General features: G+C 43.8%; 1 protein-coding gene across 3 annotated transcripts in view; it reads right to left on the minus strand.

Moving 5' to 3' along the window:
- Positions 1-24,704, minus strand: part of CD40 (CD40 molecule) — a 225,751-nt gene that overhangs the window by 34,053 nt on the left and 166,994 nt on the right. For all 3 annotated transcript variants that reach the window (XM_068264000.1, XM_068264001.1, XM_068263999.1), the window contains one exon: positions 13-71. In XM_068264000.1, coding sequence (XP_068120101.1) covers positions 13-71 — 59 coding nt within the window. The remainder of the gene's footprint in view (positions 1-12; positions 72-24,704) is intronic.

Below are 24,704 nucleotides of genomic sequence, written 5' to 3' on the forward strand. Positions count from 1 at the left end.
TCTTAAACTCACCACAAACCACATCGGTAATATCAGTTCCTTGATGTACTTCTTTTTGTGAATCAGGACAGCTATAATAAATACAAATCAAGTCAGTATAAATTGTGCATATGAATGAATGATATAACTAACAATTACACCAAACTGCAAAGCAGACCCTGCTACAGAAAAACCTAAAGCTTTTTAAATTGCTGGCGGTCGCAATGATCAGCTGAGCAGTCAATTAAAGAATTGATGAGGGAGGCAGTAGCTTGAGCAAAAGTTGATTGGTTAATCATTTACAGAAATTATAACTTGTCTACGAAACCTGCAAATATTTCAGCACTGGTCGCTGATATTACAATAAGTACATCAATAGTATACAAAAAAGCCCTTGAAGGGAACCTAAACTGAGAAGGATATGGATTTTTCCTTGTAAAATAATACCAGTTGCCTGACTCTCCTGCTAAACCTGTGTCTCTAATACTTTTAGCCACAAGCATGCAGGTCAGGTGCTCTGACTGAAGTCAGACTGGATTAGCTGCATGCTTGTTTCAGGTCTGTGATTCAGCCACTATTGCAGCCAAAGAGATCAGCAGAACTGACAAGCAACTCGTATTGTTTAAAAGGAAACATCCATATCCCTCTCATTTAAGGTTTCCTTTAACATATTAGCAGTGGCATAGCTAAGGAGCTGTGGGCCCTGATGCAAGTTTTACATTGGGGCCTCCTAAGCACTCTATACATAACAATTGATACGGCACATGCAAGAAGGGGATGGGGAACAGTTTGTTAATGATTACCACTACTCAAAGTATCTATAAAAGTGATTATTATGAACACAGGACCAATAGAGAGCTAATACTGCAGTTGAGGGAGGGCTCCTCTGGCCCAAGGGCCCAGATGCAGTCGCAACCTCTGCATCCCCTATTGCTACGCCCCTGCATATTAGCCAACACTGTTGGGTTTCCTGGTGATGTCCTTGGTTCAAGCATACTGGGGACATTCCCATGAGTGTTGCTAGATCTAAACTGAACATGCATTATATCATAGTAATTTATGCTGGTTCCTGCAGCTTTTCACTAAATATAACAATCTTTGTTATATGAAAACACAATAAAAACACATACCGTATATACTCGAGTATAAGCCGAGTTTTTGGGACCAAAAAAGTGGTCCAATATTGGGGGTCTCGGCTTATACTCAAGTCATGCTTTTATCCTGGCATTAGTCCTCCCAGAGCAGTATGTGCAGTAGAGTTGGGCCGAACGGTTCGCCGGCGAACGTGGTTCGCGCGAACTTAGGTGGTTCGCGTGCGGGTGTCGCACGCGAACGTTTTGCGGCAAAAGTTCGCAAAAAATCGGTTCGCCCCATAATGCACCTGAGGGTCAACTTTGACCCTCTACATCACAGTCAGCAGGCCCAGTGTAGCCAATTAGGCTACACTAGCCCCTGGAGCCCCACCCCCCCTTATATAAGGCAGGCAGCGGCGGCCGTTATGGCCACTCGTGTGCCTGCATTAGTGAGAGTAGGGCGAGCTGCTGCAGTCTCTCATAGGGAAAGATTAGTTAGGCTTAACTTCTTCCTGGCTGCATACCTGTTCTGTTCAGTGAGCCCTCAGCCCACTGCATACCTGTACTGTGATCCTGCCACTGCATACCTGTTCAGTGATCCTGCCACTGCATACCTGTTCAGTGATCCTGCCAGTGCATACCTGTTCATTGATCCTGCCACTGCATACCTGTTCAGTGATCCTGCCAGTGCATACCTGTTCATTGATCCTGCCACTGCATACCTGTTCAGTGATCCTGCCAGTGCATACCTGTTCATTGATCCTGCCACTGCATACCTGTTCAGTGATCCTGCCAGTGCATACCTGTTCATTGATCCTGCCACTGCATACCTGTTCATTGATCCTGCCAGTGCATACCTGTTCATTGATCCTGCCACTGCATACCTGTTCAGTGATCCTGCCAGTGCATACCTGTTCATTGATCCTGCCACTGCATACCTGTTCAGTGAACCCGCCACTGCATACCTGTTCTGTTCAGTGAACAGTTTGGTGTGTCAGTGTGAAGCAGTACCTTAATTACACTACCTGATTGATGTATACACATGCAAGATGTTTTAAAGCACTTTAGGCCTGTCATTTAGCATTCAATGTGATTTCTGCCCTTAAAACGCTGCTTTGCGTCAAATCCAGATTTTTCCCGGGGACTTTTGGCATCTATCCCACTCCGCCATGCCCCCCTCCAGGTGTTAGACCCCTTGAAACATCTTTTCCATCACTTTTGTGGCCAGCATAATTTTTTTTTTTTTTCAAAGTTCGCATCCCCATTGAAGTCTATTGCGGTTCGCGAACTTTAACGCGAACCGAACCTTCCGCGAAAGTTCGCGAACCCGGTTCGCGAACCTAAAATCGGAGGTTCGGCCCAACTCTAATGTGCAGCTGTCCCTGTGGCCCCCCGCTATGTGTCCAGCGTCAGTGCAGTATTCTCTGCTGTTTCTCTCCCCCTCAGTGCCCCCGGCATGTGTCTAAAGGCCAGAGCGGTATAATCAGCTGTTTCCCTCTCCCGACTGTTGCTGGCATGTGCCCAGCCTCCCGCTGAAGCAGTGTGTGCAAATTAGCTTCCCCCATCCCCTCCAAGTGTCTGCCGCTATGTTCCCTTTAACTGTCAAAAATAAGAAATGCATAAAATAGTATAAGAGCTCCACTTTGGGCTGGCATCCATCTCCAAAACAGATGCTGATGCCGTGCATGGCTATGGGGATACAGATGTCTTCCGAAAAAGTGCTTTTTCCCCGCTTGCAAAATCAAAAGCATCCTATTGATTTCAATCGGCTGTAATTCCACCTCCAGGTTTGGTGTGCAGGGAAATGCTGGAAACAAACCCAATGTGCAAAAAACTCTTGCTGCAAAGAGTAAAAATTCCTCATAGTTCCAATAATTGAAGTAGCCACAGTTATACTTGTCATGTTAATGACCTGCCACCTGAATGCAGCAAACAGTGAGACTTCTTTTCTGTATCTGGCCAGTCACATCTGTATTTTCATTTTCTCGGTCCTTACAAGTGCATATAGTAGCAGCTCCTGTCATTAACCACTTCGCATCCAGACAGAAGAAACAAATTGGCCTCAATTCTGGTAGGGTTTTCAAAAAAATTACCTCATGTACGGTAATTTACCTCATGAAGTAGAGACATTTAGCAATTCTGGTAGGTTTTAGTCATGTTTAACCTCATGTGGAAAATTTTACTCATGAATTACCACATGCGGTAAATTATGCGGTAATTTGTGCGGTACTTTGCTTTCATTTTACAGAAAATCTCTATAATAATGGAAATTAGGGGGCATGTTCGCACATAATTTACCAATCAGTTTAAAGAGGAACTCCAGTGAAAATAATGTAATAAGAAAAGTGCTTCATATTTACAATAATTATGTATAAATTATTTAGTCAGTGTTTGCCCATTGTAAAATCTTTTAAATCCATGATTTACATTCTGACATTTATTACATGGTGACATTTTAACTGTTGGCAGGTGATGTAGCTGCTGCTTGCTTTTATGGCAGTTGGAAACAGCTGTAAAGAAAAACAAAAGTTTGCTTTCCTAAAACAGAAAGAATTTGCGATAATTCAGGTTGGAGTGAGCTTGAGATGTCTCCCAGAGCAGCACTGCTGAATATATGCAAATTAACCATTGTACCCTTGGAAGCTAAACACACCTCCAGAACCGCTGGCTATTTCCCACAATGCAGCAAGGTTCACAGACAGGAAACTGCCAGGAGTACGTACTCAGAGTTTCTTGTGGGAGGGGCTTCACCACAATATCAGTCATACAGAGCCCCCTGATGGTTTGTTTGTGAAAAGGAATAGATTTCTCATGTAAAAGGGGGTATCAGCTACTGATTGGGATAAAGTTAAATTCTTGGTCTCTTTAAGACCTGCCTGTACCTGGCGGTAAAGTCAATTTGTGTGCATTTTGCAGTTTTAAGTGGAGTTCCTAGCCAGGCTGTGTAATAGAAAAGAATAGTAGAAATACAGTGGCTTGCAAAAGTATTCGGCCCCCTTGACGTTTTCCACATTTTTTCACATTACTGCCACAAACATGAATCAATTTTATTGGAATTCCACGTGAAAGACCAATACAAAGTGGTGTACACTTGAGAAGTGGAATGAAAATCATACATGATTCCAAACATTTTTTTACAAATAAATAACTGCAAAGTGGGGTGTGTGTAATTATTCAGCCCCCTGAGTCAATACTTTGTAGAACCACCTTTTTTGCTGCAATTACAACTGCCAGTCTTTTAGGGTATATATCTACCAGCTTTGCACATCTAGAGACTGAAATCCTTGCCCATTCTTCTTTGCAAAAGAAGCTGGAGCTAGCTCAGTCAGATTAGATGGACAGCGTTTGTGAACAGCAATTTTCAGATCTTGCCACAGATTTTCGATTGGATTTAGATCTGGGCTTTGACTGGGACATTCTAACACATGGATATGTTTTGCTTTAATCCATTCCATTGTTGCCCTGGCTTTATGTTTAGGGTCGTTGTCCTGCTGGAAGGTGAACCTCCGCCCCAGTCTCAAGTCTTTTGCAGACTCCAAGAGGTTTTCTTCCAAGATTGCCCTGTATTTGGCTCCATCCATCTTCCCATCAACTCTGACCAGTTTCCCTGTCCCTGCTGAAGAGAAGCACCCCCAAAAAATGATACTGCCACCACCATATTTGACAGTGGGAATGGTGTGTTCAGAGTGATGTGCAGTGTTAGTATTCCGCCAAAAGTTCCGTTTTGGTCTCATCTGACCAGAGCACCTTCTTCCACATGTTTGCTGTGTCCGCCACATGGCTTGTGGCAAACTGCAAACAGGACTTCTTATGCTTGTTTGTTAACAATGGCTTTCTTCTTGCCACTCCTCCATACAGGCCAGCTTTGTGCAGTGCATGACTAATAGTTGTCCTATAGACAAATTCCCCCAGCTGAACTGTAGATCTCTGCCGCTCGTCCAGAGTCACCATGGGCCTCTTGACTGCATTTCTGATCAGCGCTCTCCTTGTTCGGCCTGTGAGTTTAGGTGGAGGGCCAAGTCTTGGTAGGTTTAGAGTTGTGCCATACTCCTTCCATTTCTGAATGATCGCTTGAACAGTGCTCCGTGGGATGTTCAAGGTTTTGGAAATCTTTTTGTAGCCTAAGTCTGCTTTAAATTTCTCAATAACTTTATCCCTGACCTGTCTGGTGTGTTCTTTGGACTTCATGGTGTTGTTGTTCCCAATATTCTCTTAGTCAACCTCTGAGGCCGTCACAGAGCAGCTGTATTTGTACTGACATTAGATTACACACAGGTGCACTCTATTTAGTCATAGCACTCATCAGGCAATGTCTACTGGCAACTGACTGCACTCAGACCAAAGGGGGCCGAATAATAACGCACACCCCACTTTGCAGTTATTTATTTATAAAAAAATGTTTGGAATTATGTATGATTTTCGATCCACTTCTCACGTGTACACCACTTTGTATTGGTCTTTCATGTGGAATTCCAATAAAATTGATTCATGTTTGTGGCAGTAATGTGACAAAATGTGGAAAATTTCAAGGGGGCCAAATACTTTTGCAAGCCACTGTAAAACTCCAAATATTTACTGGAAATTTTTTTTATAAGGGATGCCTATAAATATACTTTATATAGTTTGCTACATAATCAAATACACCTTCCTCCCCTCAAAAAAAAAATCTTCCAAAGACTATCCTAACTTATAGAAGACAGACTACTATTATTTATTTACCGCATGCTTACCACTGAATAACTGCAGTTTTTACCAAACTTTATGCATTTACCACATGTTCGTAAATGCAGAAAAAATCTTTCACAATTGCTAAAAAAAAAAAAGAGGAAAGTACTGCATGAGGTATTTTACAGACAAAAAATATTTACCTCACATAGCTACCAGAATTGAGGCCATTATTTCTCAATTTTACTAATTCCAGTTTAAAAAATAAAAAGCGCTATTGTAGATAAAAAACACATTTTGTTTGGCTATTTTTACTATTTTTTTTTTTCTTTTTTTTTTTTCAAACTCAGCACACAGACCCAAATTCATGAGTAATCAGTTACATGTGGCATTAGCAATACTATTTTATTGCCGTACCCCTGAACTGAATTGTGTGATCATCATGGTTTGGTAGAAGCTACATACAAGCATTTTCGGTCTTTTTCACACCCTACCTCATCATTAGACGACTGTTGCTGAGCCTGGTATTTGGCTATCCTTCTCAAAAACACAACCTTCACCCATACAACCACACCCTCTTACACATGCCCTTTTCTCCCATGCCCTTCTCCCCTCCCCAGCCACCCCTTCAGATGACCTAACTAAGGTTAGTTGTGAGGCTTCTCCACACTTCTTCACATCTGGCTGCATGTCCCCGCCCCTCATTCATACATAATTCATCCATCCCAACAAACCATTCCCTTGTATCCAAAGTGGCCGGATTTTTCCAATTATTATTTTTACTATTAATCACAAAACTTAAATTACGTTCCTGTCACAATTTATGGTGAAGATATTTGATTCTAAAATAATGCTACAGTGTGTATTTTTCACTATGAACTGAGAAAATAAAAGTATGTTTAATGGTAAAAAATAATCTTATTGGTTCAGGGAACATATTTTCGCTTTCACCAATTGGTGCTGCAGCAGCCAGCAGATTGTGTCGGAGGTTTTGCACAGGAGCAAGCCCAATCGTGCACAGATGTGCTCCAGCTACACAACTTAAATCTACGTCCTTGAAAATTGTACGAGTGATTAGAAATTCTGATCGGATTGGTTGTAAATAATCTCCATTGATAGGCACAATCTATTACAAACGATTATAAAAAAAAGTCGTCTGATTTGGATTTTCTTGTCTGTTGTGATAGATAAGAAGCAAAGATTGGTTCGTTGATGGTGTAGTGAACAATTTTACTTCCAATTAGAATTATCTGATCGCTTGAACAATTTTTCGCTAGAAATTGGATCGTTAGTGGCCACCTATAGATGAAGTCACGCAGATATACTGTAGTGGTGGAAAAAGTGGTTAAATTACTTTCCCCTCAGAGATAGGGATTACAAACACTTGTGATATCTCACCCATAGACCTTTTTTAAGTCGTCTATCAAATTGCTTAGCTATTTTGCTGCCCACCTTATTTTTATATGAATGTTTGCACCTTTGTTACACCCAGAGGTGGCCTTAGAGTAGATGGGGCCTGGGGCGAGTGTCATATGCAGGGCCTAGAGCCATAAGTGTAGGCCATATACGTTCCCATACCACCACGCCCACGGGCTTGTCCACCTCTAATGCATTACACCTTTCTATTGTTTAAAAATAATTAAGGTCACTAAGCCAACCAATATAAGAACAATTATAATCAAACAGCCAATGGTACTCCCATTCACAATTTGATTACATTACTTATTGTTATTATTCTTATATTGGCTTAGTGGCCTTTAACTGACTGACGGGTGCTAGGCTGAATGGGAAGTTTAAGTTTGTATTGCTATCCAGACATGCTCCTAAGAAAGCCTAGTACCCATCCCCAGCTCCCAAGCCAGCCTAGTATCCATCCCCAGCTCTTCAGCCAGCCTAGTACCCACCCCTAGCTCCCCAGTCAGCCTAGCATCCATATCCAGCTCCCCAGCCAGCCTAGTACCCATCCCCAACCAGCCTAGTACCCATCCCCAGCACCCAAGCCAGCCTAGTACCCATTCCAGGCTCCGCAGCCAGCCTAGTACCCATCCCCAGCTTCTCAGCCAGCCTAATACCCATCTCCAGCTCCCCAGCCAGCCTAGCACCCATCCCCAGCTCCTCAGCCAGCCTAGTACCCATCCCCAGCTCCCCAACCAGCCTAGAATCCATCCCAAGCCAGCCTACTACCCTTCCCCAGCTCCAAAGCCAGCCTAGTACCCATACCCAGCTCTCAAACCAGCCTAGTACCCATTACCAGCTCTCCAAAGCAGCCTAGCACCCATCTCCAGCTCCTCAGCCAGTCTTGCATCCATCCCCAGCCAGCCTTGCATCCATCCCCAGCCAGCATAGCACCCATAACCAGCTCCTCAGCCAGCCTAGTACCCATCCTCAGCTCTTCAGACAGCCTAGTACCCATCCCCAGCTCCCCAGCCAGCCTAACCCCCATCCCCAACCAGTCTGGTACACACCCCTAGCTCTCCAGCCAGCCTCTATGTATCACTAGCTCCCAATCAGGTCTAGCACCCATCCCCAGCCAGTCTGGAGGCTCCAACCTGAGCCCCCTACGGCTCCAAGCCATGCTCCCCTGACTGACCTAAAATCCAATGGGCCCCTCGGGCTGAGGCTCTTGCACGTAACTTAATCTAATATTTGGCAAGCTCCATGACCGTGTAGAAATTAATTACAAAAATGCAAATGGCATAGTACAGTAAAGCATGCTGAAGACAAAAACCTAAGCAATAAAAGGAAGGTGCATAAAACAAAATAGGAAGATCTGTGAATTTGTAAATTATTTACTACTGTTCAGATCACAAACAGCTAGACTTCTGTATCCCTTTCCTGCACCACCACCAAAATGGGCAGGGCGGGCATGATTGCGGGATCCCCTTAAGGCGCGGGGCCCGGGGCGATTGTCCCACTTGTTCCCCCCTCCCCACCAAAGGCCGCCTCTTGTTCCACCCCTGACAAAGCCTCTTTAGGTTGAAACATGTTAGGTGAGGGTAGGGCAAGTACATAGCTAATGAGGTATTGATTGCACGTCTAATGAATTTACCTCAGCCTCTCTCTCTGCCTTTCTCTGTCTCTACCCCATGCAGTGAAAAATATTCTGGAGGGTAATTTGAAAGTAGTTTGAAGAGTGGATGCCTCTGTCAAAAGAAAAAGGAAAGTATATTTTGCGTAGCTGTAAATACACTGTCAACCTATGCCCATAGGGGATAACTTGTGTTTGTTTAATATATAATGTTCAAGTTATAATTGGATAAGCGCTCTGCGATGCTTGCACTTCTAAAAGATATCAGTAGCTGAGGTAAAAAGCCCCCCCTTCGGGGAAAGACTCACCAGACACCCGAAGGGGGGGGGGGGGGGCTTTTTACTTCAGCTACTGATATCTTTTAGAAGTGCAAGCATCGCAGAGCGCTTATCCAATTATAACTTGAACTGTATTGATGGTGCACACATCCAGGAGGAGCGCTCCCACTGACATCGACTATAGGACATAATTGCGTATTTGCTGTGGTTTTGCCTGCACTAAGACGCATATAAAGTTGTCTATGTTTTGTACATGAGCGCAGTATAGGGTGTTGATTTTACTTAATATATAATGTGAAGCTATGGCCTATGTCTACAGGAGTATGATTCCTTTAAAATGACTGTGGAGGAGAGCTGGTATCACTGGGAAAACATTTCATACAAGTCTATTTCATTTTATGTGACCTAAATAAAGGTTTTCATATGCTGGTATTTTTAGCTACAACAGTGGTCTTTGTGCTTTCTACATTCAGATAAAAGCCTATGGGAAGCTGGGATAACCAGAGGTGTTCACAGTCCCAAGCTCTGAGGTGAAAGCTGCTACTGAAGTGAGGAAGTGAGGCCTCATGCTGTCCATATGATGACAGGAGTCAATACTGGAGGTCATACATACATTGCACTAAAGAACTACTAGTAAGCAATAGGAATTTTTGTTAAAAGGTTAGGTGAGATTTAGTAGTCCAGTGTCAAAGTCTTGGCGCCCCAGTCCCCTTTGACTAGAAAATAGCTTGGATGAAACCGAGTCAAGTCAAGACAAAGACACACCTATAACATGCCAAAAAGCCAAGGACTCCACAAATGCAGACATGTACTATATAGCAGCTACTGAAGATCATAGGTGTCTTTCCCACAAAAAGTGCAGGAAGCAGTAACAGGTAGCCCCTCCAATGGCTTCACTGTATATGGAATTGATGATGATAGAATAATAATGTAATAATTTCAGCACAACATTAAAGCAATACTGAAGTCACGCTGAGAAAAGGTTAGATACTAACCTATGTAAATGGAAGGATCTAGTTCCTATAGAGCCTTCCTGGTACTCTCGCCGGGTCTTGCTGGGGTAACGTAATTGGGCTTAAATGTGGGCCAGGACACGATCTGCATGCAGTTTAATTGTTTTTCTGTGTTTGTAGGGGTTTCATCTGAGCACTCTGGGTTACTTCCATATCTCAAAAACATACAGATATGCAGATTGGTTCATCTCAAAATTGGCCTTAGGCTACATACACACTTGAAATAAAAGTCTTTGGAAAAAGCAAGATCACAGACCAATTTTATCCCATTCCATGTAGTATGAGAGCCATACTCTACATTGTAGTAAGTAGTGAAAAAGTTATAGGCTAATGAATGGGAAGCGAACATTGCTCGGATGCATAAAGTGAAAATGACTGAGGGCTTAAGTGGTTAACAGACATTCATCTACAGATCAGATCCACCAGGAGGGATCTTCAGATATGCAGATGAATGTCTGTTAACCTGCCTGGCATTCTGATTCCCGCGGCCGCCGGAACGGTTTTTGCTAATTTTTTAAAAAATTTATCATGTCGCTAGCCTAGCGATAGCTACATGATTCCCCCCTCCCTGCGGCGTCCCTCCCACCCCTCCGATCGCCGCCGGCGCAATCACCCATCCGGAAATCCCGTTCTGAGCGGGATTTCCAGGAGGGCTTCCCCCGTCACCATGGTGATGACCGTCGTGACGTCATCGACGTCATGACATCACAGGGAGTCCCGATCCACCCCTCAGCGCTGCCTGGCACTGATTGGCCAGGCAGCGCATGGGTTCAGGGGGGGGGAGGCTGTATGGCGGTGGGTAGCTGTGGATCGGCGGCGATCCGGCACAACACGCAGCAAGCACAGTGCTTGCTGCGTGTTTAAAACAAAATTATTCAAAACGGCCCAGCGGGGCCTGAGCACTGACCTCCGGCCTAGCTCGTCCAGAACGCCAGGGAGGTTAAACAAGGTGTGTATGAGGATCTGCAAATATCATAGACTATGAATGCATTTTGCAGGAACAGATCTTTTACAGGAACAGATCTTTTGCAGATACTGATCTGTTGAATGTGTACAACATCTTTGTGTGCAGCACTTGCAAAGATTTGTATCTGATGGGGAGTTCAGCTCAATAGAATAGACTGTAGAGTAAGCTCTCATACTACATGGAATTGGGTAAAATTGGTCTGTGAACTTGCCTTTTCCAAATATTTTTATCTCAAGTGTGTATGTAGCCTTAGTCTACAATAGGGACTAGGGTAGGGATTAGATTGTGAGCTTCTTTGAGAGACAGTTAATAACATGACTGTGGGCTCTGAAGAAGATGTCAGTGCTATATAAATACACAATAACATACTTCCCAACATTTGAAAATGAGAAGGATGAACACACCCCAAAGGAACTTAATGGGTTGCAGCAAAATGTGTATGTGGCTAAATAGGCATAATTTAAAAGATGTGTCTCATAGATTAAATTTACACAACATATATACTGTCATATTTACAGACTGTAAGGTAGTCAGAGGTCCCCCTTAGCATTAGATAGCCAGAGGTGTCCCCCAGTATTAGGTAGTCAGAAGTCTCTCTCAATATTAGCTAGTCAGAGGTCCCCCTCAGTATTAGGTAGTTAAAGGTCCCACTCAGAATTTGGTAGCCAAAGGTGCCTACAGAATAGGTAGGCAGATGTGACCTCACCTCCCCCCAGTATTGGGTAGTCAGAGGTGTCCCCCAGAATAGCTAGCTAGATGTGTCTCCCCAGCACAGACACACACTCTCCTCTCACACGACTCACTAGAAAGCCAGCCCATATCCTCCTGTCTTCTTCCTCCTGGCAGATACCAGCACACACACATGCAGGGAGCAGAACTAGCTCTCCACTGGGGTTGGGAAGGTGGGAGGAGCATGCAAATTTGGGACTGTCCTTCTCAAAATGCGACAGTTGTGAGGTATGCAATAATAATAATTTTATTCCATCTGCTTCTAGCTTGCAGTGTCTTATTATAGCAGGAAATACTACAATATCCAGTAAATGCAATATAGATAAAAACAGGGAACACCAAGAGCCCCAATAGTGTAATTCGTACTGGACAAGGTGGCAATAAGTTTGTATTGCTAAATACTCACAAGTCAAAGTCACCAGCAGGCAACCACTGTAAAGGCAGATGGGGAGATTGTCCTGACCCCACTCAGGATTAAGAAGTCGCTCTCTGTAGACAGGAAGAAAGGGTAGCAACCCTCCACCAAGGGTGGACTCAAAATTGTATACAATGAACAGAGGCGCCAAAAGTATAAGATTAGATTAAATGATCTTAAAAACCAACTTAATTGGCAAAATTGAAGGAGGAAGTGGTGGTCTTACCTCCCTCAAGCAGACACGACAACGACTGCGATTCAGACAGTCAAACACATTTATTAGGAAATAATAAACTGTAATGACTCTATTTCATATGGGGTGTGGTCAAATGAGGTGATTAGTTATTATAATAATTTTATTTTACTATCTTAATAATTATTTTCTTATGCATCATGCCATCAAATAAATATGTAAACTGCTGAGAAAAGAGAATTGGCTCTTGGGTGCATAAGAAATTACAAATAATCTTTATTATTTCTATCTATATATATATTAACACACAAATAAATAAATAAATAAATATAACCAGAATCCCCTTTAAAAACAGTGAAAACTCCCACTGGGCAAAATATTAGGGGTAGTGAGGCTGCAGTCTTCACAGTACCCAACAAAAAAAGAGAGTTCCACTCCACATCAAAAATCCAAGGATGATAAATGTGAGCAAAAATTAGCTGATATGAATCCACTTATAGGAGAGAAGCTAGCTAGGCCTTAGGATATCCAATTACATCACAATGAAGCTAGTTGTTGAGCACATGTCAGGCACCCACATCATAAAGGGGTGTATGCTTATTGTTATGCTGTGACATGTAGCATTCAAACGAAGGCCCCCCTGGAGCAAACCAGCGTGAAAATGCAGGTCCAAGAGTCTAAATCAAGGACATGTGGCAAGGAAATGGAAAAGCCACCCAATGTTTCTGTATGCTGACATGGGTTGTAGTTTCGTGGTCCCCCAATCGCAGGGATGCAGAGCTTTAAGCAGGGATGGAGAAGGCACAATATAGCAGGCCAGAAGCCCAATACGTAAATTGCCAGCAAAGGTTCAACAAGCAGCAGATGACAGGCAGGCCATGCAAAGCTTCATAGTTACCATCCTGTTGTACATGGAGTGGATCCAAATGCTGAGACGTGGATATGGAGAGGCTCGGTTGTGTATGCCCAGGGGAGATGGCTGCCAAATCCGCCTTACATGTTTCGCCGCACTAGCGGCCTTTTCAAAGGCAGGCAGCAGAAGCATGCATTTTTCAGTCTGGCAGAGGCGGTGTATGCCTGTGCGATTAACCATTCAATTGCAACATGTGTTTAGGAATGCGCAGCCTTTCCCCCCCCCACCTTTCCTTAACTTTGTAACTATGTAACTGTCAGGTTAGCTGCTCCCAGCCCCTCCTCCTGAGTTTCCTGTTTGCATGATAAGTAGTAGCAGATTTGCATATGATTTGCATCTGAATTTAATGCGAAGTGTGCAGAAAGTCTATATAGGTGCTACACACTGAGCTGGTGGTCATTTCAGATGCAGCCTTAGTGGTATGCGCTGGCATTCTCCTTGCTGTTCTACCAAATGTAAGTTACACATTTTTTTTGCATAGCTGCTCCCAAGGTTTTAAATTTAGGTTAGGTCACTTGCCCGGAGGTCTGCCTCACCGTGGCGCAAGTGTCTAATATAATATACTTTGCATGCAAACCATATTGGAAGCTAAAGTACCTCCTAGTTTAATAAATGTTAGCACTTGTCTTGGATGCAGGGCATGCATTTTTCAGTCTGGCAGAGGCGGTGTATGCCTGTGCGATTAACCATTCAATTGCAACATGTGTTTAGGGATGCGCAGCCTTTCCCCCCCCCCCCCCCCACCACCTTTCCTTAACTTTGTAACTATGTAACTGTCAGGTTAGCTGCTCCCAGCCCCTCCTCCTGAGTTTCCTGTTTGCATGATAAGTAGTAGCAGATTTGCATATGATTTGCATCTGAATTTAATGCGAAGTGTGAAGAAAGTCTATATAGGTGCTACACACTGAGCTGGTGGTCATTTCAGATGCAGCCTTAGTGGTATGCGCTGGCGTTCTCCTTGCCTTTATGTGAGTTCGACCCACCCCCTATACTACATCATTGGGCTAAACTTTGACCTATACATCACAGTCAGCAGACACATGGCAGCCAACCAGGCTGCACTCTTTCCTGGAGCCCCCCCCATATAAGGCAACAGCGTCAGCCATGTTCTCACTCTGTGTGCTTCTTTTTTAGTGAGAGAAGGGAGAGAGGTTGCTGCAGAGATGGGAAAGCTTAGTTAGGCTCTTGTTAGCTTGCTCCTTGCTGATATTTGTTGCTGAAAAGCACCACCAAAACCGCTCTTTTGAGAGCTAATGTTCTTGTGATTGTGTGTGGCCCAATGACAGCCCTGTCTGTCACAGCTGGTTCTTGCTAATTGCTATACTGTGTCAAGCCCAACACATTCAGTGCCTAGTGTAACTGCTGCACATTGTATTATAATACCAGTCACTGCATCTGTGTGACCGCACGCTGTTTTATATACCAGTCACTGCATAGCTTTCACTGCATCTGTGTGACTGCACGCTGTTTTATATACCAGCAGTCAGTCAGTGCATCCATTTTCACTGCACCTGTGTGACTGCACACGGTTATACCAGCAGTCACTGCAACCTTTTCACTGCACCTGTGTGACTGCACATTGTTATACCAGCAGTCACTGCATACCGTTCACTGCACCTGTGTGACTGCACATTGTTATACCAGCAGCCACTGCATACCTTTCACTGCACCTGTGTGACTGCACATTGTATTATACCACATTGTCAAGTCAGTGCATACCTTTCACTTCATCCCCCCCCAATAGGGACAAAACAACAGGCAGAGGCAAAGCCAGAGGCAGGCTACCCGGCAGGTCTGTTCGAGGTTGTGCTGTCGTGATTTCGTGCGGCCCTCAACCAAAGTATAGTGTTCAGAAGAAAGCATGTGCCATCAACCCCCAATATGGTGAGGACGTAGTTGACTATTTAACACAGAACACCTCATCTTCCTCAGCTTCCGCATGGAAGTGTAACATATCTTCCAACTCCTGCTCTGATTCTGGCACCCTACTTAACACTCTGTTGGCAGCCATCAAAGTGCCATCATCCCAGGGCTCAGCAGTGTGGACATTTTTTTGTGTGTCTGCCTCAGATGAGAGCAATGCCATCTGTACTCTCTGCCACCGAAAATTGAGCAGTGGAAAGACCAAGACCCGCGTACGGGCAACTGCCTTACGAAGGCACATTATGAAACCGCACAAACTGCAATGGGATGACCACCTGATGAAAAGCAGCAGACAAAAGCAAAGCCACACACTGCAGTGGAAGATACCAGGCCGCAATTATTTCTCAAAAAAGGCGATACCCAAACTGTACCGTGATGTTGAAAGGCAAGTGGTGTCATCTCTGGCACACAGTGTTGGGTCAAGGGTCCATCTGACCACGGATGCCTGGTCTGCAAAGAACAGTCAGGCCTGCCCGAAGACTAAGTCAGTCCCCACACACAGCATCTCTACCTGCACGCCGTGTGACTGCCCGCACTAAGACTGTCAGTCCGGTATACACACAAGATGTTTTCAAGCACTTTAGGCCTCCAATTTAGGAATGCATTGTGATTTCTGCCCTTTAGGGATTATAACCCTGTTCTACATCAAATCCGGAATTTTTCCAGGGACTTTTGCCGTGTATCTCACGCCGTCATGTCCCCCTCCTGTTGTTAGACCCCTTGAAACATCTTTTCCATCACTTTTGTGGCCAGAATTAGTGTTTGTACTTTTGAAAGTTCGCCTGCCCATTAAAGTGTATTGCGGTTTGCATGATTCGCCGGTAATCCGCGGGTTCGCGATATCTCTTTATCTGTAACATGTTCTCTTTATACAGAAATACTAACATTTGAAAAATTCAGATAAGGGAAAGAGGAACGAGAAGTGAAACTAAATGTTACTTTGTTCTTTAGAAAAATGTCGTGTGATACAGCTAGCAGTTATGTTTGGGACTGTGAGATCAGTGAGCCCAAGCATTTGACGTTTGCCTCATTAAAATAAATCTATCCACAGTGCAACTACAGAAAGTATGCATGGCAGAGGCTTGTTTTAATAAGCCAAACCTAAGATCATAAACTCCAGGAACTTAGAGCAAGCAATTAAAGTTGATCTTTCACTAATTTAGAGACTAACTACTTTCAAATAACTCTATGATTGTAGGAAAAAGATATGTGCACCAACCGTCCATTTCATGTGATTTGCATCTTCTGATACGCCATATACAAGTGCATCAAGATCTAACCTTTATGTCAGCATCCATCTAGACCAGGCTTTCTCAACCAGGGTTCCCTGGAACCCCAGGGTTCCTTGAGGACTCTGCAGGGGTTCCTTGGAATTTTCCCCCATCGGGGAGGAAGTATAATAGAGCACCTTATAATAGGGGGTACTGTAAAAAGAAGCACTAAATTGGGGTCAGAATAATAATGAGCACAGTATAATGAGTGGCAGTGTAATAGGAGTTAGTGAAATAAATAGCCTCGCATACTTTTAAAGACCATGCCTCCGGAAAAATAAATGCAGGGGTTCCTTGAGATTTAAAATTTGTTTGCAGGGGTTCCTTGAGATCCAAAATTTGCAGGGTTCCCCCATGTTAAAAAGGTTGAGAAAGGCTGATCTAGACAAAAAAGGCAGCTGTGGGAGTGGAGTGGAGGGGGAAGGATACCAAGGTGGGACAGGCAACGGCCGTTTTGCTTCCTTCTGGATGCTTAGTCACGCTGTGTTCCTGTCACAAGATGTCCTCAGTCTGATGACTGAGGACATCTTGAGACAGGAACGCAGCTTCCTGCGCATGCTTTTAGTCTGCGAACAGGAATTAATGCGTGTAAGTGTAACTCCCCCATGGTCTGACATTCAGCCGAGATCAGCCCCGGTAACTGGCTCAGTCGCGTCAGTCCGGGTCTACTGCGCATGTGTGGGAGGTCCACGCATGTGCAGAAGACCCAGACTGGACCCGACTGAGATTATTATCAGGGCTGATTGAGGCTGAACGGGTGACCGCAGGAGGACAGCAAGGGACTCAGACGGGTTTATGCTGCAGGAAGAAGCCCCGGGTGAGTATCAAATCATTATTTTTTACACCTCTGGTACACTTTCAACGGTACCTGAGAAAAACATGTATATACAGTCCCAATCCTACTTACAACTAAGCTATGTCCCTTTTTTTCTTGCTGAAAAGGGGTAAGAATCCAAGCCTCTAAATGACAGTTTCTCTGAAGGAAAACGGTTGTCATTCAGCTGAAACTGTAAAAATTTTAAACCTACATTTTTCATTTTTAGGCCTCGTTCACAGCATCAGACACAGATGGCCATGCGATTGGACCGCAACGCGTACGACTGCACGCCATCTGCGTTTGCATGTGCTGCGTGGCTAATCCCATTCACTGTAGTGAATGGGTCAGCCGTGGGTTTTGGCAAAATATGCGCTCAGCATGCGCTCGCGCAACGCACTGGTACGGAGCTCATGCAGTGTGAATATCAGGCAGTGCAGTCTCCTGCACGCATTGCCGAAATACGGACGGCAACGCGTGTAATGTGAACGAGGCCTTAAAGAGGAACTTTAACTCAGGATTGAATGTCATCCCAATCAGTAGCTGATATCACCACAAGAAATCTTGACTTTTCCGATATTGTGGTGAAAACCCTGCCCCAGTGTAATGTCATAACCATGGTCCTGAGAGTTTGCTGTCTGTGATCCTTGTTGCATTGTGGAAAATAACAGCTTTTTCCAACTGCAAAGCAGGCAATATCTTCCTCTGCACATAGAACCCTCAGTAACAAACATTCCGTTCAGATCACCTAGCAGAACTAAAGATGTTATTAACACCAGTGATATATTTCAGAATGTAAATCAGAGAGAGGAAAGATTTTACAATGGGTAAACACTGACTAAATAATCTATACATTTAATTTGCCAATCATTGACCAATTTTACCACCTCCATGTAGTACAAGAGTTTACCTACACAATCTGCTCATAGTATTTGTAATCCGTTCACCCTCATACTACATGGAGGTGGTAAAATTGGCTAATTATTGGCCAATCAAAATTGAAGGTATGTACCAAACTTTAGATACAAAATAAGACAACTAGATTTCAAGAGAGTCAGATTGGGACTGTAGATAGAATTTTCCTTGGATCTCTGAAAGTCACTGCATTATCCTGTATTGTTAATAGCTGTGGCACAGAGTGAGAGGAGGCTGTGTAAAGTGTTCCCGTAAGCAGAAATCTAATAATTACAGGTTACTGCACTTTGCCTGTCATCGCTGATCTCTGTACAGTTTTAATGGCTTTGCCTGGAAATGTTGAGATGAAAAGAAACAAAGCGAGCCCCAGCATCTATTTAAAAACTCCACTACTGTCGGTTTGATGAACTCACATGTAAACACTAACGTCGCATTATAATGTAATAAGCAAACCAGGCATATAACACACTAAATAAAGCAAAGGGACATGCAAACAGATGAAACTGAAATATGCTTCACAGCCGTGAAAACAGCCATGTACTTTATGCCTCCATCGTTATTTGTGAGAGGAATAACTTTAATAGACTGATGTTTTATTAACCAACAGACCTAAAGCAAGCCGCTGTTTCGTATCATGCCATTCAGGCAGATTGTTCATTTAGAAATTCTTTTGAAGGGAATTAAGAGACTTAATTTATGTAGCTGAAACAGGTTTTCTCCATAAAGAAAACACATTTCTATCAAATGGCAGCCTATTTACTCTGCTCTTCCCAATTACACAGCGATCCTGATTGAGTTCTTCAAAGTTGTGGCTGCCTAAAGCTATAGTGTGATATTAATAAATGGAATGGAAACAGCTACTCATATATTATTTATATTCGTTACCCTGGCTTTCATTTAAAGTAAACCTGTCACTGAGGACAAACAGCGCTTGTCACCAAAAATGAATTTGCAGTAAAATGGCACTTTCACTACTGCTACTGATTGACACAAAAATAGCAGAGTTGTCATTATATGAGGCTGGATAAAAGCAGGCGATGCTGTAAATTTGGACATTTCCAGGTAGAGATGAATTAAGATGAAATGGGGCCTAAGACAAGTAGCACCTTTGGGTCAACCCTTCATGTCTATCTGTTTGTTTGTTTGTTTTTGGTAAGATTTAGTGGGGGCTGGCATAGACTAGGCCCCTACTTTCTCCCAGGCCCTAGTCAACTGCCTAGGTTGCCTTGTGAATGATACGGCTTTGCTTTTCTGTGATGCTATTTTCAACTAATCAGTGTCTTGTTATACTTAACCTTTAGCTGACCGCCTAAACGGAATGGCGGCGGCTCCCTTGTTCCTCCGCAACGTATATATGTGTAATCCCGCAAGGAACGAGAGTTGACGGGAGCTCACACGAGCGCAAGCTCCCGTCAGTTTATGCAGCGGGCCCCAACGATCAGCTTGCCAGCAACTGATCAGTGCTGGGAGGCTGTTTTTTTGTAATAAAACATTTAAATATTTATATTGCACTGACATCTTATGCAATGCTGTGCAGAGTATACCCGGTACTCTTGTCACTTAAACTTAACTGTCCCTCAGAGGGGCTCACAATCTAATTCCTTCCATAGGCATAAGTCTATGTATGTATGTATTTATGTATAGTGTAGTGTATGTATCTTAATCTAGAGCCAATTTGGGGGTAATAAAAACGTTGTTTTTTTTTTTTGCAAAAATTTCGGTCATTTTTAATCTAAAAAAAAAACTGTAGCAATGAAATACCACCAATTAAAAGCTCTATTTGTGAGAAGAAAAAGAGGTACAATTCATTTGTATGGCCAAGCAATAAACCGTTAAAATTGTGAAATTCCGAATTGTAAAAAATGGCCTGGTCAGTAGGGGGTTATAACCTCTGGGGCTCAAGAGGTTAAAGGACAATTTCAGTGAGAGGTATATGGAGGCTTCCATATTCATTTCCTTTTAAGCAATACAAGTTGCCTGACTGTCCTGCTGATCCTTTGCCTCTAATATTTTAGCCATTGACCCTGGACCAGCATATGAAGATCAGGTGTTTCTGACATTTTTGTCAGATGTGACAAGATTAGCTGCATGATTGCTTCTGGTGTGATTCAGACACTACTGAAGCCAAATAGATCAGCAGTGCTGCCAGGCAGCTGGTGTTGCTTAAAAAAATACATATGGCAGCCTCCATATACCTCTCACTACATTGTCCTTTAAGGGGTGGAACAAATGGCATAGCAGAGGTTGTAACTGAAATGGGAACTCTTGTATCTAATAATAACTCTTGTATTATCTAATAATGATGGCCCGAACAGTTCATCGGCGAGCAGTATTCTGCAAACATCAGCTGTTCGCATTTGTGGCGAATAGCAAACATTTGGCATGTTCGATTCACCCCTATACATCATTGAGCTAAACTTTGACCCCTTACCTCACAGTCAGCAGACACATGGCAGCCAATCAGCTAGCACCCCTTCCTGGGCCCCCCACCCCCCTATCAAAAAGCAGTTACAGTGGCCATATTGGATCAATACTTTGCTGGCTGCTGACTGTTAGTGAGAGCGGGGACAGATTTGCTGCAGATAGGTAGGGAAAGCATTAGCTAGGCCTGTGAAGTGATTTCACAGCAAGTGAGGAACAAGAACAAACAGCCCTATTGAGAGCTAGCACACCTGTCTTCTGTGCTTTTTTTTTGTGTGTATGTGACACTCCACAGCCCACTAACACCAAGAGCTGTGTGAACACTAATGCTGTTGCCTCATTAAGTTACAGGTACAGAACCACTCTAGTGCATTATTATTTCACTGTATTCTGATAGTACTATTGCATTTCTCTGTTTGTGACACTCCACAGCCCACTGACACCCAAAGCTCTGCATAATGTGATTTCTGCCCTTTAGGGATTAAAACCCGACTTTGCGTCAACTCCATAATTTTTGGTGAGACTTTTGGCATGGATCCCCCTCTGGCATGCCCCTGTCCAGGTGTTAGACCCCTTGAAACAACTTTTTCATCACTTTTGTGGCCAGAAACAGTCTTTGTAGCTTTTAAAATTTCCCTTCCCATTGAAGTTAATGGTGGTTCACCAGATTCGCCTGTTAGCAAACAGTTTTCGGAAGTTCGCATTTGCCGTTCACAAACAGAAAATTCTATGTTCGCAACATCTCTACTGCTTAACCTTAACGAAAGGGTCCCTCCTTCAAGCGGGGCATTAGCTTTTCATTGGTGCTGTGCTACTGTAGTTATGATCACCTCTACATGTGCTGAGAATAGTTGTAATCATTAACAAACTATTCTCCTGCCCTGCTTCCACCTCTCTTAAGGCTCATACACACATCAGACCATAGTCTTTTGAAAATGAAAGATCACAGACCAATTTTACCCCCTTCCATGTAGTATGAGAGCCATACCTACACCGTCTATTCTATGGAGCTGAACTCCCCATCAGATAGAAATCTTTGCAAGATGCTGCACACACAGATGCTGTACAGACACAAAAGATCTGTAGCTGCAAAAGCTCTGTTCCTGCCAAAGATCCGTTCCTGCAAAATGCATTCATAGTCTATGAGATCTGCAGATCATCATACACACATGATTTAACTGACATTCATCTGCAGATCAGATCCACCAGGATGGATTTTCAGATCTGCAGATGAATGTCTGATCTGCAGATGAATGTCAGTTAAATCATGTGTGTATGAGGATCTGCAGATCTCATAGACTATCATTGCAATTTGCAGGAACGGATCTTTGGCAGGAAAAGATCTTTTGCAGATACTGATCTTTTGTGTCTGTACAGCATCTGTGTGTGCAGCATCTTGCAAAGATTTCTATCTAATGGGAGTTCAGCTCCATAGAAAAGACTGTGTAGGTATGGCTCTCATACTACATGGAAGGGGGTAAAATTGGTCTGTGATCTTTCATTTTCAAAAGACTATAGTCTGATGTGTGTATGTGGCCTTAGGGCTGGTGCACACCAGAGCGGTTCTGATGCTTTTGTAAAATGCTTGCAGGGGGAAAACCGCTTGGCTAATGAAAGTGAATGGGATGATGCACACCAGCGCAGGTCGTTTTTTCCACAAACGCAAACTCAGTGGCTGCAACATTTTTTAGATTTCTGAGGCGTTTCTGCCTCAATGTTAAAGTATAAGAAAGTGGAAAACCGCTCTGAAAAATGCTAAATCAGAGCGGTTTTCCAGGCGTTTTTGTTACAGAAACTTTTCAGTAACAGCTTCACTAGAGTGACCAGACGTCCCGGATTGCCCGGGACACGTCCCGGATTCAGGGTCCGCTGTCCCAGGCTTAATGAGGTCCCGGGAAACGTCCCGCTTTCAGCAGCGGGACGTCCCGGCCTCGGGACTCTGGCCACTCTCTCCTCAATGAACTGGCAGCGGCGTCTATAGACGCCGTGCCAGTTCATTGCCCGCAGCCCCGCTCCAGCCTCCTCTTCCGGTGTTTGTTTCTGACACCGGCAGGCGAGCAGGGCTACGGCAAGATGGCTGCCGAAGCCCTGTACTGGAGACCTATTTCTGTCTCTAGTACAGGGCTTCGGGCGCCATCTTGCCGTAGCCCTGCTCTGCCAGGCTGTCAGCGTGGAAGACTGCAGGAGAAGTAAGACGGTCCCAAGGAGCAGCGCGCCAGAGGCCGGAGACTTCTGCCAGGTGAGTAAATGCTTTCTTTTCCAGGTGAAATGTTTGCCCGCATTGTTTCTTTTCCGGTGAAATGTTTGCCCGCATTGTTTCTTTTCCAGGTGAAATTTTGCCCGCATTGTTTCTTTTCCGGTGAAATGTTTGCCCACATTGTTTCTTTTACAGGTGAAATGTTTGCCCGCATTGTTTCTTTTCCGGTGAAATGTTTGCCCGCATTGTTTCTTTTCCAGGTGAAATGTTTGCCCGCATTGTTTCTTTTACAGGTGAAATGTTTGCCCGCATTGTTTCTTTTACAGGTGAAATGTTTGCCCGCATTGTTTCTTTTCCGGTGAAATGTTTGCCCGCATTGTTTCTTTTCCGGTGAAATGTTTGCCCGCATTGTTTCTTTTACAGGTGAAATGTTTGCCCGCATTGTTTCTTTTACAGGTGAAATGTTTTCCCGCATTGTTTCTTTTCCAGGTGAAATGTTTGCCCGCATTGTTTCTTTTCCAGGTGAAATGTTTGCCCGCATTGTTTCTTTTCTGATGAAATGTTTGCCCGCATTGTTTCTTTTCTAGCGAAATGTTTGCCCGCATTGTTTCTTTTCTGGTGAAATGTTTGCCCGCATTGTTTCTTTTCTAGCGAAATGTTTGCCCGCAGTGCGTTTCTTTTCTGGTGAAATGTTTGCCCGCATTGTTTCTTTTCTAGCTAAATGTTTGCCCGCAGTGCGTTTCTTTTCTGGTGAAATGTTTGCCCGCAGTGCATTTCTTTTCTGGTGAAATGTTTGCCCGCAGTGCGTTTCTTTTCTGGTGAAATGTTTGCCCGCATTGTTTCTTTTCTGGTGAAATGTTTGCCTGCATTGTTTCTTTTCTGGTGAAATGTTTGCCCGCATTGTTTCTTTTCTAGCGAAATGTTTGCCCGCAGTGCGTTTCTTTTCTGGTGAAATGTTTGCCCGCAGTGCGTTTCTTTTCTGGTGAAATGTTTGCCCGCATTGCGTTTATTTTGTACCGACATGTTGCCCGCATTGTGTTTATTTTGTACTGACATGTTTGCCCGCATTGCATTTATTTTATACTGACATGTTGCCCGCATTGCGGTTATTTTGTGCTGACATGTTGCCTATTGCATTTATTTTCTGGTGTCCGGGGTAACTGTTACTGCATTTATTATTTAATGGTCATAGATGGCTATGTTTGCTGCTTTGTGGTTACGGTATACTATTAGCATCACACAGTTTCTGCACACCCATGATGCAAAGTCTCGTTTGTCCACATCATGGCGTAAACACTGCTTTCTTATGCCTCGCTGTTACATCATTACGTTAGCTCCGCCAATACAATGTCGTGGCCACGCCAATTTTTGTCTGTTTCTGACACCGGCAGGCGAGCAGGGCTACGGCAAGATGGCTGCCGAAGCCCTGTACTGGAGACCTATTTGTGTCTCTAGTACAGGGCTTCGGGCGCCATCTTGCCGTAGCCCTGCTCTGCCAGGCTGTCAGCGTGGGAGACTGCATATTTTATACATGACCGGTACAGAGTGCGGCGTGTTTTCACATAGCCGCCATGTAAGCCACAGTATCCGTGAACAAGCACCAGTGAGGTGTGAAACAATTGTTGGATTATCCGTGGGCTATCTGTGTGTGGGTTATCAGACTGGTGAAGTATCGCATTCTCTTTTATGTGAACTGTATTGCTGCTACTATTATCTTTTATTACAAGTGGATTAAAACGGTTTGCTACATCATTGGTGCCCATGTGTTGTTTTGCTGAAGTGGAAGATTGCTACTCTCTATTGCTTCCCATCACTTGCATTCATTTAGGGGGCGTCTATGGCCTGTTAATCTTTCTGAGAGATTTCTCCAGATTGCATACCAGTGATAGCTTTATCATGAACAACACAAC

This window comes from Hyperolius riggenbachi, chromosome 12 (genome assembly GCF_040937935.1).
Source record: "Hyperolius riggenbachi isolate aHypRig1 chromosome 12, aHypRig1.pri, whole genome shotgun sequence".
In the NCBI taxonomy this organism is placed as follows: Eukaryota; Metazoa; Chordata; class Amphibia; order Anura; family Hyperoliidae; genus Hyperolius; species Hyperolius riggenbachi.